The 20,067-nt window shown below is 38.9% G+C and overlaps 1 protein-coding gene across 2 annotated transcripts in view; it reads right to left on the reverse strand.

Annotated features, from left to right (window-relative positions):
* Nucleotides 1-19,844, reverse strand: part of Nrp1 (neuropilin 1) — a 142,568-nt gene extending 122,724 nt beyond the window's left edge. For both annotated transcript variants that reach the window (XM_046448225.2, XM_046448223.2), the window contains exons 1-3: nucleotides 19,706-19,844; nucleotides 18,832-19,354; nucleotides 15,192-15,366 (exon numbers count right to left, since the gene is read on the reverse strand). In XM_046448225.2, the coding sequence (XP_046304181.1) occupies nucleotides 15,192-15,366; nucleotides 18,832-18,904 (248 nt within the window). In that variant the 5' untranslated portion in view covers nucleotides 18,905-19,354; nucleotides 19,706-19,844. The remainder of the gene's footprint in view (nucleotides 1-15,191; nucleotides 15,367-18,831; nucleotides 19,355-19,705) is intronic.
* Nucleotides 19,845-20,067: the final 223 nt, after the last annotated feature.

A 20,067-nucleotide genomic window follows, 5' to 3' on the forward strand; every position in this document is an offset into this window, starting at 1 on the left:
ATGCTGGGAATAACCCAAATAACTTTAGCTGCTAGTCCATGGTTGATCATTCACTTTAATGAAAACATGACTCAGGAGGACCAAATAGAGGGAAGTACAATTAATACGTTCATTCATTTCACAGTCTTTTTATTTTTGCATCTATCTGCACATATCTGTAATAGAATGATTAATAGGACTTTTTAATCTTGATTGGTAACACATCTATATTCAATTGTTTAGGAGTGCCCAGTCAGATGTGCTAAGGATCAACTTAGAAAGATGTCAAGTTTTAAACACTTCTCTGTCCTTGTTTAGCCTTTAGAAAGTTGCTTTATCTTTATGCATTTTAGTTATTTCATTTAGAAATGGGTTTGGAACAAATAAACAATTTCCCAAGGAAGTGTGAATTAACCAGTGGTTATAAAGAGCTTTGAAATGATGATGTGCTATCAATGCTAAGTCAAATTATGAAATTGCACCTTTGCAAAAATGCTATTGTGGGAATAAATGAATCTGAACATTGTATTTACAGTGTGATTTGCCTCTGAAATGCAATATTCATAATGGGCCTCGGCAGGCGACAACAAAGTGCCATCTTATCTCCTGTTGATAGGCCACAATTTCGGAAAATTATTTTTACAATGGCATATGAATAAGCTCCTTAATTTGAGGCTGTTTTACAAATAGATACACAGATTATTACATGGTGTACGCTGCCTTGGAGACATAAAGAGTGAGGTGGGATTCATTAACAAAATCCCTGTTGTCATACCTTTATATTTTTTCCAATGTAATTTCAATTCTTTACAATCTAATTTAATGTTTTGTTGCACAAAAAGATGAAGTAAAAGCTACTTTTGTGTTAGTGATCAAAAGAGTTTAGGTTAATACTCAGGTTATCAACTGCATATTGTATTAAATTATACCTAAAATTTGGCTCACAGCTTATCACATTTCAAGACCAAACCTCTCATTCCTACATAGACTCTCCAGACTGAAAATGTTATATTTCACAACAGCAGAACAAGTATGTCTGAGGGCCACATTCTCTGTTCTTCTGAATGACTGATTAGGTACAATGTAATCATGTGTAAGATTGAGGTCTAGGTAAAAAAGTGGATGATGCCTTTGAATAGATCTTGACAAAATACAGTGTACAATATCTGATACAATTCAGGAGGAGAAAACTGACATAAACTGATTGCATAAATGATTGCACACCTGCAATCCCAAGGACTTAGAAGGCTGAGGCCAGAGGATTCCAAGTTCAACGACAGCCTCAGCAACTTGCAAGGCCCTATGTAACTTAGCAAGACGCTGTCTCAATCTAAAAACTAAGGCCTGGGGATGTAGCTCAGTGGTAAAGTACCTCTGATTTCAACCTCTAGTAGGGAAAAAAAGTGTCCAGGTGAAATAATAGGAAGGAGGTGGGAGGAATGGAGCAAGGTTGGTTGATGGCTACTAAGTTATAGCTGGATGGGGGGGGGGTAAGAAGTCCTGGTGCACTACTGAACAGGAGGGTGACTCTTCAATTCCATCAGCATCCTATATTTCAAAAAGCTAGAAGAAAGAATTCTGAAATGTTTTCACACAAGGAAATGGTAAATATTTGAAAAGAAAGATATGTTTGCCATGATTTGAAGATTATACAATATATCCATGTATCAAAACATCACATGATACCCCATTAATATGTGCAAGTCTTTTGTTTTTAGTGTTTAAGTTTAAAATCAAAGAGTTTAAGAAAACAGAAGAGAATAGGAAGGGGTAGAGGACGAGGTAGAAAAGGCAGGGATAAAGTAGTAGATCCAGAGAAGAAAGAAAAATCAGGGTGTGTGCGTGGTCGTGTGGTGGTGGTGAGACAGCACTTAACAAAGGCCAAAGACGACCCAGGCTAAACTGCCATGAAGACACCTTTGGAAGATGCTTTATGGCAACAGGATTCTCCTTTGTAAAAGCCGAGTTAACAGAACAGAGCCCATTTCTCTTATTTCACAGATAAAAATACAGAGGCCAGAAAAGAGGAAACACATGAGTCACACAGCTCACAGAGGGGGGCGAGTTCCAGAACTCAGGGTCACAGTGACTATCTGCAGCATCACCATGGACTACACCATTAACCACAAAAGTCTCAAGAGAACTATGAACATGGTCAACCGAAAAATGGTCCAGAGCAGAATAAGCTAAGAGTCTGGTTAGGCCATGTGTCTTCTACTGCCCCAGCTAATCTTTTATCTCCATAGAAACAGAGAAGTTTATCCCTAAGTCATTCTGTTCTGGGGTTGCAGACCTACAAGGGCTAAGAGAATGAGGCAGCACTCTTCTTTTTTGTTGTTGTTTGAGTCTTACAGAAACATCTGGAAATATTCCAGAAAACTACGTGTGAGAGAAAGACCTGGGGGAGCCAGTGAGTGAGATAAAAATACTATAGTGACAAGATTACTCGCTCTTGTAGTTGTGGTGGTGCATGTGCCAATGCTTCACATCTTCCTCCTGGGCTGACACCACCTGCAGTATCTCATGGCCTTAGGACATGCTGCGGTGGGAAGTGCATCAGTCAGGTGGGCAGATGAACCCCACTGCTGTCCACTTCAGATACCCCACTCCAGCCACCCAGGACAAGCTAAGTCACCACCTCTCTGGATAGAATCTTTCCCTAGGACATGAGTCTTGGTGTTTTCCTGGTGGTATGAATTGACATATTTACACCTTTCTGCAAGAAATACAGCCCAGGCTACCTTTTCTAACAGAGAAGGTCACTTTGTACATCTTCTCTGGCAAGCCTGCTCCAAAGTTCACATGTGCATTGACTGAGGTTGCCAGCTGGAACGGAAGAAGGCTCTCAATTTTATTTGTGTTAAATTTATGTAAAGGTGGTTTGGATGTGAGCCCAGATATGAATATACAATAGACCGAGTTTATAGGATTGAGACACAAAGTTCCAAGAGTTGTGGGGATGTCAAAAAATACTCAGCAATCAAGGTATGTGCTTACAATGTCAATACATTTTATCTCTTTAACTCCAAAACAGATTATGGAGATAACTGTGAGAGAAAGAAAAGCTCTCAGTTAAGCACTACCTTTGCATGGAAAGTTTTGGAAATTTAACTAGTTACTCATAGATAGAAATTCAGGCTTTCAGAAATAGAGGTTTTTAAAGGCAAAATAAAAATCTGACTTTCCTACCCAAGAAAATTAAAAAATGGCTTTAGAAAGAAAGCATTATTTCAGATGGAACTAGGATGTTGTGCAACATTGACAGGGAAACATAGGTGTGTGGCCCTTTATACACCTGTGTCTCCCCCTCAAAACGTTGCTACACACCTGTGTCTCCCTGCCAAAACACTGCGCACCATCCTAGTTCCATTCCATTCTATTGAAAAAAAGGGCATATAGCCTTTAAATACCTGTGAAGAAACCAATGCTTGGAAAAGCATAGGTGAGTGTGAAGAGCTACAGGATGACTGTTTGAAAGTACAGGGACCCAGGGAAACCCCAGGAAATAAGGCCAGAGAGACAGGTGGGAGCTACCATGGGGAAGACTGAGAAGCGAAGGCTAACGTAAGACAAAGTGTGGGGCCCTGGCTGTTTCTAAGCAGAGGACAAGGAAGAAAAAGCCCTTTGAGGAAGCTGATGCAATAGTACCAGAGACAGACTAGGACACATTCAAATTCAGATGGTTACAGCAGAAATGGAACAGAAAAGGCAGGAGAAAGATTGCCGATATGCAATTTAAAGGCCTTTAAACTGACTGCATTGTGGGGACAAACAGGAATCAGGAGACGTTCCAGAGTCCCAAATTCAGATAAGTAGGAAATGAAAGAATCAATAAGAGAAAAAGCAAAAGAGAAAAACATTTGCAAGGGCAGCTGCAAAGTGTGACTGTTTTCAGTTGTAGATGTTTAGGTAGTCCACATCATCCAGAAAGTATTTGGAAATTTGAGTCCAACCATTAGGTCAGATATGGGGCTGGCCAGAAATTTCAGGTGTTATCTAAGCCAAGAGACTAAGATCAAAAAGGTTATTCAAGGAGGAGAAATTCAGGGCAAAGGCAAAATCTTGGGAAATCCTGTATTTTGGTGTTGGAAGAGAAGCAGAAGTAAAAGAAAAGCAGTCAGAGAGATGGGGGAAAGTGCAGTGTTGTGAGATGTAGGGGAGCAGCGATTCTGATAGATGGCAAACAGCCTGCTATGCACAGAGTTGCACAAATGCTGAAGAAATGAGGGCCAAGTTATGGCCAATGGTTTGGAGCACCATAAGGATACTCTTGGCAGTGAGAGGAAAGAGAGAGAGATGAAATACTTATTGCAGGGTTAACAATGCCAAAGGAGGAATTCTTTTCCTCATGAACAAGAAAGACCTACAGAATCCATTTGACCCGTGGAGGCCCACAATGGTTCCCCCAAAAGGAAAACAAATCCCTTCTGCTGGATATCCCAGGCACACCTGTAGTCATCAAATGAAAACAGAGCTCAGAGTACTTCTGAAGGGCTGCAGACATCATTGATGTCATCAAAGGTTATTCATGAGGGTGAAACAGGGAGAAGGGACTAAAATAGTAATCTCTTCTCTGTTATAATTCCAAGGTCCTTCCTGAAAACGTGCTCGTCACCACTGGGAATTCCCCCTACCACTGTTGTCCAGTCTGTCATACCCAGAAATGGGAGAAAGAGATAAGAAGACCTTGAGATACAAAAAAGAAGAGGGAAAGGGATAGAATGTTATGTACTATCAGTTTAAAAATACTTATTTCCCAGTTGCCTTTCCCAATGAATGGATGCTACAAAAATCCATGTGTTTCCCCTTTCTTGGAAACGAACATAATGCTGCTATTTGGTTATACTACTTAGACTGATCTTCCTCTGGAGTAACCACCATGCTATTGGCTACGGCTTTGCTGTTCAAGCACAGGCTGGTTTACTTTCGGAGTGTGCTGAGCATATTTACAAGTACATGGGAAAAGAATGATTTTTTCTTAAAGTCATTCATGCTATTACCATCAAGTCTGTGACACTGAGATAGTATCTTCCATGAGATTTCCAGAAACTCCACCCATCCAGATTTTGAGAAGATGGTGATTATAACACAGTCAACTCATTGCAAGGACATTCAGAAATGCTGGTTGGTTGAACACATGCTGAGCATTAGATGCTATCTTTACTGTGGGCATGTATGGTGCTTTTGAAATATTTCTGTCTACTCCTGAGGATGCAGATGTTATTGTTTACAGTCTAAATTTATTTTAAGGAACAAACCCTGCGGATGCACTTCCTGTGATACCTAGGCTTTGTTTCACTTATTTGTCTTGTATTCATAAGACACTTCCACCTACAGCATCTCAGCAACACTGAATTACTGAGACAGGCAGGACAAGAAAAGCAGCACTGCTTCAAAAAGAAAGAAGGAGAAAAGGTGAAATAAAAGCTGCATTCAGGTAGTGTCTCTCCGCCAACCTTGAAGTAGGCATCCTGGTCTTTGTGTCACCTTGCCAAGCTGCACTTGTTGACTTTCTCAGAGTGGCAGCATTAACTATGCCATAATTATGCCATTCATATAATTGTGACCTAGTCCATATGACCTATCTCCTGTCTCACAGATGGGAATGAATGGCAGAGGTGCAATTATAACCCTTGTCCCTAATTTTCACCAGAACACGTTTTCCTAGGGAGCCAGGAACACAGTCCCCTGATAATCAGGAATCCCCAGCTCGCGTTAATGAACTAGCACACACATCAAATATGATGCTAGGACAGTAGGAAAGGCAGGTGTGCCGTGGAGGACTGAACCAATACATCCTAATTATTAATCAGCTGTGTTCCCAGCCTCATGGACAAAGAAATTGGCATTGGAATAAAGGGTAAGGAAAATGCAAAACTTTTCCTGCAGGTGGTGGGGCGGAATTTTAATCAGTGATTAAAAAAGCAAAACAAAACAAAACCCTCAACCTTCTCTCAGCCTACTTAGTGAACCCCTTAGTGAAAATACAATTCTGAGCTACCCACTGTGGAAGGAAAGAAGCTGCTAGGGATGGATGTGACCAGATTTTTCTGGATGCAGAAATGCAGCTACTGCCTTTAGGTCCAGGGAGCAGCCTCCAAAAGTCCTACCTGAAAGAGTGTCACTCAGCCCTTGAGCAGTTACCAAAATTTCCCCTTTAATCCTTTCTGTGGAACTTTACTGATCTCTTTTCCATATTGCCTACTGTGAACCACAGACTCTTCTCAGTGAAATATGTGGATTTTTTTTTTCACTTCTACTCTTCATATACCAGGTTTCCATGTCAATAGAAAGTGCCAGTTGTTTAGTTGAATTACACTGGTGCCTAGTGTGTGCAAAGCATTCTGTTGGGATTGTGAAGGGTGGAGACATACAGAAAACATAGCTACTGTCTTTGTGGAGTTCTACCAATGAGGAAACAAATGCTTACCGGGTACAGTTAGAACGGAGAACCTCCGGAGATGGGTGTTAGTCCAGTTGTGCAAATACAGTGTTATGGGGGAGGGGGATGCAGACCATCAAATTAATTGGTATTTGTCATTTTTACTGGCTGCCATTTTTCCAAAAGAGTGGATCAATCGGAAATTTTAATTTTCTTTTATTTTAATTATCTTTTCTATAACAACATTTAACAAATAAGCGTATACTTTCTAATTTATTCAAGAATAGATAGACAAGGATGAACTAAGATAATAAAGAGAAAAGAGTAACAGCAGCTTCCTGGAACCCCAGCTACCGGGAGGCTGAGGCAGGAGGATTGTAAGTTTGATATAAATCTGGGCAACTTATACCCTTTCTCAAAATAAAATCTTAAAAACAACTGGAAATATAGCCCCATGGTAGAGCACTTGCCTAGCCTGAGTGAGATCCTGTGTTCAATTCCCAGTACTGAAAGATCTTTTTTTAAAAAGGTAAAATATCAATCTAATTTATCCATCTAAAACCAACACAACTCCTTACAAGACCAAGTGAGCTTAAATGCTACCAAGCTTGTGGAGTATGTGGGGGCCTTTTATTTTAGCATTAAAATTATATTCTTTCTTTATTTTGGGGAGTTTCATGCTTTAAAAATGTTTACATTTATTTCATCACACTAAAATATTTACTCACATCTTATTTTTTTCCACATTATTTCCCAGTTAGCTTGTATCCTGCATAATAGCTGCCTTGCACATAGTATCTACTGGTTGGAGAATCAGACAAGGATTTGGAATTGTGACTAGATTGGCCTTTGCCATCACAGTCTATTCTAAAGAAATTCAAGAACTTGAATAATGAGACATTTAGCATCCTCTTTCAGGCTGGGACTGGAAGCTGTCTTGGTGACATGCCAGTCCATCACAGAAGCTACAAGTAATCACCTCCAACCTGGCCTGGCTGCTTGTACAAAGTATCTACCCAGATAAAAACAAAATACTTCGCAGCATCTGTTTTTTCTCAAAAAACACTCCTCTGTCTCTCATAGGAACCCAGTGCCTGAGCGAACATTCCCTCTTAACCCTTACAGAACCACAGCAGAGAGTACCAGCATTAAAATTTGGGGAATAAGGAAGCTATACTTTCCTGAGATTAAGAAAATGAGCAGCACTTGGAAGGGAATACACCTTACTTCTGGGTCTGGAACTAAGTGCTGGATGCAGCTGGCATCTCATATGTCCTTTTAACCAGTTGTATAAATTCAACCCATGTGCTCCTTGGTTGTCAGGTTTTAAATAAATAGTGTATTTATATGTGCTTTGTGTTTTCAAGCTCCATCAACCAGAGGGACCAGAATTTAGATATTTCTCACCTGGGATTTCCATTTCTAAGTTAATGCAAATTTTGATTGAGTGGAAAATCACCACCAATTGGTTGGAAATTTTTGTGCACCATTTACACAAGGGCTTACTGAATCTGAACCAAAAGTTGAATAATTAAGTTCTCCCTCAGAAGTGGCTGGTTTATGTTTAAATTTTCATGTGAGGTAGTTCGTGGAGGAAGATGGCTATTTGAATAAAAAAATAAGCCAGCAACGTTTCATGAAAATTCTCTCATTCAAAAGGTACATTCCAAGTATGTCTTTGGCCACAAAGGTGGAAAGGTTCAGAAGGTGAGAACTTGGGCATTTAAGTTTTTCAAACCTCAGGGCTGTCATCACTAACATAGGTATGACAGGAAGATTAAGTGATATCATGTGCCCCTGTGCTTAGCACCATGGTGGGCACATATTGAGGACCCAGTGGTAAGAACCCTTCAACATCATTCCTTTCCAAACATTCTATAATTATTTAAATTAAAGGGGAATAAAACCACAATGGCCAAATAAGATACAGCGATACAGACTTAGGCTTGAGAAGTAGGAAAAACATGTTGTAAGGCAAAAGTTCTCCCCACTGAACTTGAACCTCTTTAAGCAACTGAATGGACAGAAGCCAGAAGTTGGTTGATTTTTCATCTGCTCATCCTAGAATTTAGTAGAGTTCTGAACAAATGCACTCCATTTCCTAAACTATCTGCAAAGACTCTGGATTATTTCAATCATAAGACAGTAGTTATTGACCTAGATATTAGACACACGCTAATCAAACACAGAATAGCAGGACAAACCTTTCTTTGAAGTGCTACATACTGCCAAATCACTGATTCTTACAATCAGGATTGATTACAAACATCCAATTAAGGGACATTTGGAACCTGATCTGAACACTGATTTTGTCTTTTTTTGGGGGAGTGGGGTGCTTAATTATCAGGCTTGATGGATACTTCGAGTGCAATTAGTTAAGTTTATTTTTTAGCCTCCTCTACATGGACATATGAGTTGGTGTGTGTGCTTCTTGCTGAAGCCTGTTATCATGCCCATGAATATTAAGTTTTATGCTGGAAAGAAAGGAGCTGAGAATATGCATGTCAGCTGAAGGCATATGTCTCACTTGGATCAATTCTTAAGTACCTGCACCCTCAAAAGAAGTCTGGTTTGAAATGTCATACACATGTTGATTCAATTTGATAAAATATCAAATAACCTTCTCCTTTTAGCTTCTCATAAAGGTTGCTTCATTTAAATGACAGAAATGCCTAAGACAGAGTGACCTTGTCACACTCAAAATTTATCATGATCAAATGTGACTACTTAGACTAAAGAATAACAAAAAAAAAAAAAGTTTTATTAAACACATAGGGTTCTGTTCAAATTAAATCAGTGCTAATGAAAAAAATCCAAAGGAAGAAAGTAGATAATAATCTGCTTGAGTAATAACCAAGGATGCTGCAAGTGGTAAGACACTGGCCAGCGGTTATCCAGAAGAGTTTATTCTTACCCACCCAATACTTGTTCAATTGAATTGAGCTTGGTGATAGCACCCCTAGCTTGTCCACAGAGCAAAGTCTTTCAAGATCAAAACCAGGAATGAAAAGATGAGGAAAAATATAAGGAAAGAGTTTTCTGGATTTGCCTTGCATATAAAGCAGGTAAAACATTTTGTCTGTTTAAACATAACGGTGGTATATGAAACAAACACAAGGTATTCCTACAGTAGCCACTGAAATGAATTAGAAAATGTGTCAGTAGGACTCTGCTCTTTTGTCAGAAGGGGAACAGTATATGTTTTTCTTTTCAACTCAAAAAAAAAAAAGTCACAGTTTCCATTCAGAGCATAGCACACATAGACTCCTAAGACTATGGTTGAGTTTTGTTCAATTTTGAAATTCATACAAATGCAATCACACAAGTTAGGCTTGCCCCGAAGGGTAAAGGTTAGTGACTAAAGTAGTCTCCCCTGGTTTTTTTGGAAGATGGAAAAGTTTGCTTCTGTATTGGTTACATGCATTTGCTTACCTTTCAATTTTATATCAACTTGTACATTTAGGTTGTATATTTTATATATATATATATATTTTTTTCCTAAATATATTATACTTTAATCATAAGTATATGCACTTCTACATTTTATATAGAAAATGAAGAAATATTTTGTCTTAAACTACCCAATGTTTGCCATAAAACAAAGAGTTTTTTTAGAAAAATTCTAAGTGATGCTCTAAAATATAAGACTAAAGTGAGACGCTTGCCTTCAACACAAAATCCAAAAACTTCAAAAATCAAGATAAACAGTATTTTAATGCAACATATAAAAAATAAAAGTAGTACAAAAATCCTCATGCCGAACAAAAGAAGGGGGAGAAAGGGTCAAATTAGAAAATATTACTCAAAGAAACAACAACAAAAAGGAATGCGTAGCCTCAAAATGACCAATTAAATAACTATGTGACCATTGTAAAATGAAACTTGAAGGAATAATCAGATTTGAGAAACTAATGGCAGATTAATTTTCATTCAGTGGCTTTATATTCCATGAAAATGAAGAAGATTAGTAGTATTTTAATGTTTGTGATAATTTAGGCAATTTGAAAAGTAGCATTAAGAAACAATGTGTGATTTATTTTGATAAAATTCCCAAACTTGACTATCATCTCTATTTAATTATAATTTATCTGTGATTAGACTTCATTTGAAGTTACAAGAGTGAAATCTTCCTTTGAATACGCTGAATTAAGAAAAACACACCTATTATTGGTCTACACAAAGATGAGATTATAAATCTTAAATTATGGAAAGAAAAGCATCTACACTATGCTATTAACTAACACTGTCAAATCACATTGAAGTTAGAGTCTTGTCGATAGAAAAAAAAACATAATAATGGTTATTTTTAGGTTATTTTAAAAAAAAACATTATTAAGTATTTTTACTTACCTTTTTTGACTTTTAAAAAAAAAATTTTGGAGCTTCACATTCATTTTCTTAATGTTTTTAACCCAATGTCTGTGAAATTTTTATTGCTCCCCAGATGACGACATATGATCTGAATGTAACCACACACCTCTTTGCTCAGCAGTATTTGTCACAAACCATTATAAATTATCATGCTGATAGTTTGCATGGCTGGGAAACCGGAAAAGTTTCATAAATTCTAACTACTGTATCAATGACATTCTTGTTTATTATACAGATATAAAGTTTTATGAGAATCAAGATGTCTGCCTCACCACTGAAGAAAACTTTAGTGAAGTAAGGGCTAACGAGTTCCATGTAAATACTGGAAGCCATCTACAGTGTACCATGAATATTTCTTTCTGAGAAACACTCAATTGTTCCGCATTTTTCTTTCTTTTGGACTTATCACAGTACTTTCACACTTCACGAGCATGCAGGATTTTGCTGATACAAAAAACAGAAATCATCCATGTCTTCCCTGAACATTCTCTAGTGCTTTCTTGTACGTCAACAAAACAATATCTATAGAAATCCTCACCCTAGTTTGGCCCTGTGGACAGATGCTCTGTTGTTCTACTGATTGATTGACTAACAGCACACCTTGTTCAATAAAAAAAACTGAAGGGGTCACATTATCATGGTTTTGATGTTTATTTAGGATGAGCCTGATTAAGTGGTGGCATCAACACCAACTGTTGTATTTTCAAACTATCCTACATAACTCACACGTTTACTTCCGCTGAGGAAATGTCCCACCTTCATAGCCACCATGAACATTTAACACTCATTTTGTAAAGTAGGGCTTATAGTTTACCTATGAACTGGGTTGGTCTTAACACTATTCACATGAACAACTCTAACTATACACTATACTGTTGAAGTCACGAAAAGATTTCTTTTCATAATTATAACCCAAACAATAAATTTTTAAATAAAAATATTTTTCTTCCAGAACTATTCAGCTAGTCTATTTAATAATGTTAGCCATTCTACACCCTGGGAAAGAAAATCACTTATTTGTATCTCAAGGATGTTTCTCAATAAGGAAATGTGCTAAGAAATTGATTTCTTGAGCTTTCTCACAGTGAAAGTTGACTGAACAAATACTGACAATTTCAAGAGAAAATGAAGAGTGTATTCTATGGCAATCATCCCATTAATGGATCAATATATTCAGCTTGACATATGCTTAGTTTCACATTTTCAAATGCTCTAACAATAACCAAGTTGTTAAAGACATCATAGTAATGATGAAAACTGATTTGGTGGACGGCTTTTCACTTTTCAAAGAATTTTTGTATCTGTTACTTCATTTTATCCTACCAGTAAAGTAGTGACATCAGTACTGCAAGTACTCTCTGCTACTATTAGACATATACTGTAGCTGCAACAGGGTAAAATATTAAACATCTCAAATAAGATAAACAGCTTCTTCTTAATAGGAGTGGTAACTAAAAGCTTACCAGCTCTCTAAATGTGGCTCTCTAAATGTGATATACTGAGTCAAGTTTTGTGTCACTGCGCATTTATTTTTGTAAATCACCTAATTTACACTACAAACAAATTCCAAATCAAAAACAACAAAACACCCCAATAAAATAAAAGGGGAAAACAAAGGCTATGTTTTGTGGCATCTAAAATAAACACTGGACTCTATAAACTTGTCACTTAAAGAGGTTCTGTTATTTTCATTTTTTCTATGGAATTTTAATCACCTGTAAATTTGAAAGCTGTGATACTTCTCACAGTCTTACAAAAGGAGGTAAGTTTGGGGCCACATTTGAAGAATCTCAACTGCAACCTCAACAATGACCAGGAGTCATGTGGATCCGCTTGGAAAGACAGTGGAGGTGATGCCTAAAGTCAATCTTCCTATATCCTCTTGGAATTTTTCTTGACTAAAAAGATCAGGTAGTTATACTTCAAAATATGACACAAAACATTTTCCATGAGCATAATCTCTATTGACTTCATCAGACTAAATGTATCCATCTTTCACCCCTGGCCAGGAGATGGCAGCTTCACAGAAAGCAGAGCCTCAGTTAGGACGACTAAGAAACCACTCTACTCCACAGCAAGCAAACAAATAAAACCTCGAAAAAAAACAAAACACAAAGCAAACCTCATCATCATTTGATTGTTATAGAAACAATCTTCTTAGTTATGTTACATTCTCTAAAACCTTGTTGATATCATTAAAATTGTCTTTCTATAAATTACCATCATCCTTTATGTTATCTTTAAAATGAAAACAATGATCCTCCAATCCCACCCTCTCCTGTCCCATATGACAAATCATGATTTATGGTTTACTGTGCACCAGACACTGTTGTAAGCACTTTACATAATTAACTCATGCAACTGGCTTGCCTTCTATAACTTCTATCCCAGTTATGTGCTGGACCTGGTTTGCACTAGGTCACGAGAACCAGTTGTGAATGTCTCTTTTCAAGTGTGTGTATGATGACATCACATGAGGAGTTCACATGGTGGGAATTTAGACCATGGAAAGAAGCAAATGTTATAACTCAGAATTTGAGTCAACTCTTTCCAAGAGCCAAGTGCTAAACATTTACCAGCACACCACTGCTTATAACTAGTGATTATTTTAAATTCTTTATTATACTATTACACATATACATGGCCATAATTTCTTGAGTAGGAATTAGTAAACATAAGTTTATTGAAATCTAGTAGTACCTCATTTTTTTTGGTTTTACCCAATTTTCTTAAAAATATGTTTTACCAGAATTTCTTAAAAATATCTCCTGTAGCAGTTAAAGCATTGTCAAAAAGCAAAAATTAATTAATTAAAATAGAAGACAAGTCTCCAGGTTGTATATGCGGTTGACAAAGGGGTATAACTCAGTGGTAGAGTGCTTTCCTAACATGTGTGAGGCCCTGGGTTCAATCTCAAGCAACACACACATACACACACAGAATTTGTGGAAAAGAAAAAGAAAATACGACTGACCCCCTGTTTCCTAGTAGTCATTGGAACACTCTATTAATGGCAATTTCCACACAAAATTGAAAAATCAACACTAGGCCCAGAAGCATTTTTGAATCACAGAATAAAGATTAAATTGGAATCAGCATAATTTTATTGCATTGTAATATATGCTGATTATTTAGAAACCGATTATCAGTCTATGCTTGTATACTAATTCTCCAGACACCAAATTGTTGAATTAACCAGATGACCTAATTTCCTTGACTACAGAGAGTTTACTCTACCAACTCAACAGATTGCTGGATACTTCCTACAAGTGGGAATATTTTCACATTATTCTATTCTTTCCTAAAATGAAGTATGTGCAGATAGAATATTTTAATAATGAATATGCCTCCATGATAATGTTTGTGTTCAATGAAGTAGTAGCTTATAGACACTGTTATATGATTAAATCAAAGTGACCCATTTTAAAACTTGCAAAAACAAGTCCATGAGGAATATTTTAGAATTGAGATTTAAAGAAATTATTTTCCTCTGATAATACTGCTCATATATACACATATAAACTTCATAAGATCGCTATGCAGGTTCAAGTTTCTGGGGACTACACCATGTTTAGTGTAGCAGAATGGAATTACATGGACAAGATGGACAGCTGGTGTGCTGAACAACAAGAGAGACTAGCAAAAATGGATCTGAGTGGACTTACACATGCAATGTGAAAACATAATTTCCATACCGTGGAAAGCAACATCAACACACTAGTATTTTCAAATAAAGTGAAAAAGTATAATTTGGGCTTCTCTATAGAAAAGTGTATTTGTAATAGCAAAATATGACAAAGTGATGCTTAGTAATTTAACAATAGAAGGAGAGAGGATAATAGATGAAAAATAGGTATATTTGGGTTCTCATTATATTCAATGTACCTTAATTATTTTCTAGCATTTTTCATGAAGTCTTTCAGTCATTAATCTACCATTTTTTAAAAACCCTCATTTTATTGATCCTATACACTTTGACTTTGATTCAATGACAATTTGCTTTTTTCCATGTCAAATTCAATAAGAAAATACAGTTCTTACATTGTATCAAGTGTCACAAATTCATTTTAAAAATATGCAACCCCCACCATCTGTGGATAATGTGTTCTGTGACCCATGATGTTTAATAAAAATGTAAGCAGAAGTTTGGCTTTCTAGTTCTCCAAGTCCTTTCCAGAAAGAAAAGATCCACACATACACATTTCTTAAAAGATTTCCAAAAACAAAAGTGTTAACAGGAAATAGTATGAGCGATTAGACGTTTAAACATCATCTTTCTAGTTTTAGGAACTCAGAAACGTAATTTAGTTTCTATACCATAGACAAATGATCTGGCCTAGATTGGAATCCCTTCTGGATCCATTTATATCCTACATTTTACTGCACAGGATTTCCCCCGTGGACATGCAAGACCACTAGATGGTGCTGTGGTGCCCTGTTCAAACACGTTTTCACTCACTTGCAGTCTCTGTCCTCCAAATCGAAGTGAGGGTTGAAGTTGATCATAATTCTCTGGTATTGGTCCGGTGCCTGAATCAGCCATTCACATTTTTCACTCGGGTGATAAGAATGAGGATAACCGGGAGATGTAAGGTACCCTGGGCTTTCAATTTTTATAGTACCGCCACATTTATCTGTAATAAATATAACATTTTAGTAGAGCTCTCCCTGACAATCAGTTAGGTATTTTAGTTTTATATATACATTAACAGTTAATAAACATTCCATAACTTTTTCAAGGGAACTCCAAGAGGTCCCCACAAGTCCTCAGGTGGCCCTGAGAGCAACACTCCACTAAGGAACACTCTTTGATCTCAGGGAGGTTGGCTCCAGCAGAAGCAAATTGAGATTTGAGAATACTCTCTCCACCCCCAAAGTTTCTGCCCAAGAAAAAGGTCTTCTAGCATTAAAAACATTAAATCCCCTCAATTGATGTTAACATGGTCCCCTGGGAGCTTCTGCTAGACCTAATTATCCCCCAAGAAGTGTAATCACATTAAGTAGCAAGTTCTAAGTGGAAGGTGACTAAAAGAAGCTGTTCGACCCCTTGTGTTGCTTTTTGATGATAAGCCTGGTCTATGTCATTGATCAGTGGGGATTGTCCTCCAAGACTTTGATTGGCTTAAAGCCAAACCCCTTTTTGTTGTTGTTTTATCTGCCCATAAATCTGAGTGATTTTGAGTTATCTCTCCTCCTGAGATCCAAATCAACAGAGAACAAAGTATAGTTAGTTGGTGAAGCAGAAATAATTCTGCTTTACTTCTCCAAGTTGCTCAAGCTTGGAGGCCAGATCAAAGCAATGGGGCAGAAAGAAAAATAAATAGCCACAAAGCATTAATTCTAATTACCTAAATGTTGGAGGAGGAAAATATCCCCACCACACTGATGTCTGTAGCTCACATAGAGTGAGTCACATTCTCATTTCTGGAAAAGGTGAGCTAACTAGTTTTGAGTCCTCATTTAAAAAAAAAAATGCTGAAGTGATTCACTGAGAGCCAAATAAACCAGTCTCTGGGTTGGTTTATTGTTCAGCGTAGATCCCTATTGTCACTTTTTATGATGAATTTCATACTGGAGAGCCTCGGCCTGGAATGCTGCCACATTTATTGATGCTTAATTTTAAGCAATAAAAATTTGGTGCATAAACTATGTAAGAGGAACAGGTATGAAAGCAGTGAAATATATAAGCCTATCAATCACAAATATTCAGTAATGGTATATATAGATTTTAATATTGCATCTAATAGATTCCCTGTGGAAAGAGAATGGCATTCTTTGCTCTCAGCATGAATTTATAAATCTACAGAATTTTATTACAGGAAAACCAGGTCAAATGGAAATGAAAGATGAAGTGCACATCAAAAATGCATAAAGCTACATGCATTACAGAAGTCATTTCCCATAAATTAAAAAGAAGACAATATAAATTATATTGTTTTCTTCATTTGCTAGATGTTTCTGACTTTGTTTCTTAGATTGGGGATAGTCTTATACTGGTTTCCTTTGCATTGGCTTTTAAAAGCTTTAGGTTTGCCAAGAAGAAATGATGTTGCAACTGGCATTCAGAATCTCAGCTAATGATCATACTGGACTCTGTTACGTGATTCTACTGAGACTCGTGCATTATTTTAAATGTGCAGAAAACTTGGAAAGTGAACCTGTCTCATTAAGTCTCCTCCAGCTCTGTACAAACATCATGGCAGTGTCTGGCATCTGTTAGAAGAGTGACATAAAACAGCACTGCTTCTAGTCACTCGACAGAGTCACTTCAGAAGACATTTAGGTGGACTTGGTACCACACCAGAGCTCTTTAATCTGTGACTTCTGAGAAAGTGACAGTGTAATAAGATAATGTGGACTGCTAGACTCCCTGGCTCTGTTAAATCTCTCTAACAGTTGATTAAGAAAGAGCAATTTCTAATGACTGTAGACCATTAGTCCTAAATAAGGTTAATGAATTAATTTAGCAGTCACTGGTACTCGGAGGAGGTGGACATGGCTTTAGGAGGACTGCTAACTTATTGAGGCATTTACTGGCTCTGGTCACTTCAAGCAGAGCAATATGGCTTTAGCTAGTCAAGCTCACTGACTGAAGCCCAGATTCTCAGCATTCCCCAGATTTCTGCTAAGGAAATTAAGAAGTGTGTGTGTGTGTGTGTGTGTGTGTGTGTGTGTGTAGTTCAGAATGTAAAATCTCTTTGAGCTAGCTTTCAAATCCATCTTGTGAACCACCCCCACTATAAATGTAATATCAGGAGTTGTGTAGGATATAGGGTAGATTGCTATAATTTTAAAAGTTTAACCATTGAGCTCGTTCAGTTGGAAGGGAATGTTATTTTATTCCCTCCACATTATACAAAAATGCTACGAACTCAGGTTCATTAATAAATCGAACTCCACATTCACAATTTTTTGAGTGTTTGCTTCCCTGCCAGATTACACAAAGATGCCTCCAACTTAGGTTCATTAATAAATTGAGCTCCATCCACTTTCACTTTTTTTTTTTTTTATTATCTATTAGAACACTGCTTGTTACCTCTGGGTGCAGGGGGAATCTATTGCTTAAATCACAAAATCTCAAGGAAAAAGCACATTAGAGAGATTAACTTCCATCATAAAGACGTGATTTAAATTCCTCTTGCTATGAGCCTCTCCACTTGCAGTCTCTTATTAAAACAATATACTATAGTAAGTAGCGGATGTTCTTTGCTTCTAATTACTTTGATTGAAATCTAAGCCAGACAAAAGTAAATATTTGATCATTAGTTAATAATAATTGCTGAAGATTTACTGTAAAGATATTTCATGCTCTCTCTCTCTCTCTCTCTCTCTCACCTACTTTGCAGTGTAAATCGAACATGCTTACAACCAGATCATATTTTAAAACATATTATTTAGGTTACAAGGTACTGCTTATACCCTAGTCTTTCATTTACTTAACAGTGAGTGGTTTTAAAAGCGAAGTGAAAGCGGCAACTAGGTTGGGGATTTTCAGATATGCTGGTGACTTACACTGTATATATCAAATTCCTTTATTGACACTATGTAACTTTCATTCATACTGCGGATGGACCAGGGACGATTTACAAAGGTGGGGGAGTTCCAGCAACAGACAAGACAAACCGCTATCTCTTGCAGTCGCCCACCAGAGGAAACAGTTTAAGGAAACTGAAAGAGAACCAGGAAGTTCTCCGGGAAAAGTGTTCATTAACTTTCAACAGCTATCAGATTTTTGAAAGGAGTCTCATTTAATTGCCTTTGGGAGGAAACATTATTAAGATAATTGGTGTGCTGATCTGGGAAGGTAGGCAGCTCTGCCTACCTCCAGCTCTGCAGGAAAACCCCCACAGCCAAACAACCAAGTTCAGGAGGGAGCCAGAGGACCTGGAATCCTCCTGCCCTAAACCGACTGATCTTATTTCTTTATTTCTCCGCCCAGATAAAAGTTTCCTACGCCCGGGAGGTGGTTATTCCTGGACGCTCGCAGCAGCTCTGCGTGAGTCGCGTAGCTGAGGCGGGAAGCCGAATCCAGGCAGGACGCGGGCAGCTGGGAAGCCCGGGGCACCGCGCTGTCACACGCGCCTCCGCCTGTCACTTACCGTTGCGAAAAGCGCTGGTCAGGGCGAGGGCGAGGGCAAGCGCTGCGCAGAGGAGCGGCAGCCCCCTCTCCATCCTCCCTTCGCCGGATCCCCAGGCAAACGCGGGAGAACGAGAACGTGCAGGGGAAAACACAGCAAAGAGGGGAATCTAAACAATCCGAAGCGCTCCAACTCCTCCTAGAGCCGTAAAATCCTCAGTCCGTCTTGGGGAAAGGAAAGCAGCGAGGCAATGCCTTGATTCGAGAGAAACGCGTCTCTTTTTGTGTCTCAAGTCGCCTGCATCCTGTCATTTAGCTCCGGTTTCCTCTCCCTTTTCCCACACTTGTTCCTCTTCCAGGAGCCACTGCCCGGGCCATGTCTCAAAAAAAAAAAAAAAAAAAAAAGAGCTGGGAGGGGGAGGAAGGAGGGAGGTAGGGCGACGTACACCAAAGCCAATTTCCAGAAGGAAAAAAAAAAAAAAATCCGGTTTGTTTCTGGACCGGTTGGAGCCGAGGAGCTGGCGCCCAGGGGAGGTCCGGGTTGTCTGCGGGAAGGAGAGGAGCAAGCAATGAAAAGATGAGCGGGAGACAGAGGAGTTTCACCAACTGCACCCCCGCCTCCCCCACTCCTCCGTCCTCCCCCTCCCCTTCTGGAGCCCTTCCCTCGCTTCCTCCCTCCCCTCTCCCCGCACAGGCTCGCCAGTAATTGCCTGACAGGAGACTGGGAGGAACAAGTTTCTCTCGGTGTGCTTTCCCTGTCCGTCCGTCTGTCTCTCTGGAGGCCCTGCAGGGATCTCCACGGGAAGAAAGGCTCTAGGAGTCTGCGCCCAGGGCGTGAGGATGTGTGTGTTTCAGTAAGGGGCATCAAGATCGCTGCCAGCCTCAGGCTGGCCTACCTTGGCGTACTTGCTTGGAACCCCCGGGGGGCGGGGAGAGAGCTGGGCAGCTCTGGGAGGCGAGGATCTTGCGGCGGTGAAGAGAGGAGTGCCCGGGAGGTGGCGGCTGCTTCTCGAAACTCTAAATCCGGGCCCGTGGCCTCGGCGGTGAGGAGAGTGGTGCCAACCCCCTGTCACTCCCCACCGTGCCAACCTGAGACTTGTGGTAGAAAGCAGCCAGCGCCCCTGGCCACCTCAGGTCAGGATTACAGAGCCAAAAGGAGAAACCTGGTTAGACCGAGAGATGCACCACTGAGTGGAATGAGCGAACGAGAGGAGGCAGTGTCTCTGCCACGTAAAGCCGTGTCAGACCGCCCCGCCAG

Source organism: Marmota monax, unplaced genomic scaffold, assembly GCF_021218885.2.
Source record: "Marmota monax isolate L192 unplaced genomic scaffold, Marmota_monax_Labrador192_F-V1.1 WCK01_AAM20220418_F8-fsc00066, whole genome shotgun sequence".
NCBI classification, from domain to species: Eukaryota; Metazoa; Chordata; class Mammalia; order Rodentia; family Sciuridae; genus Marmota; species Marmota monax.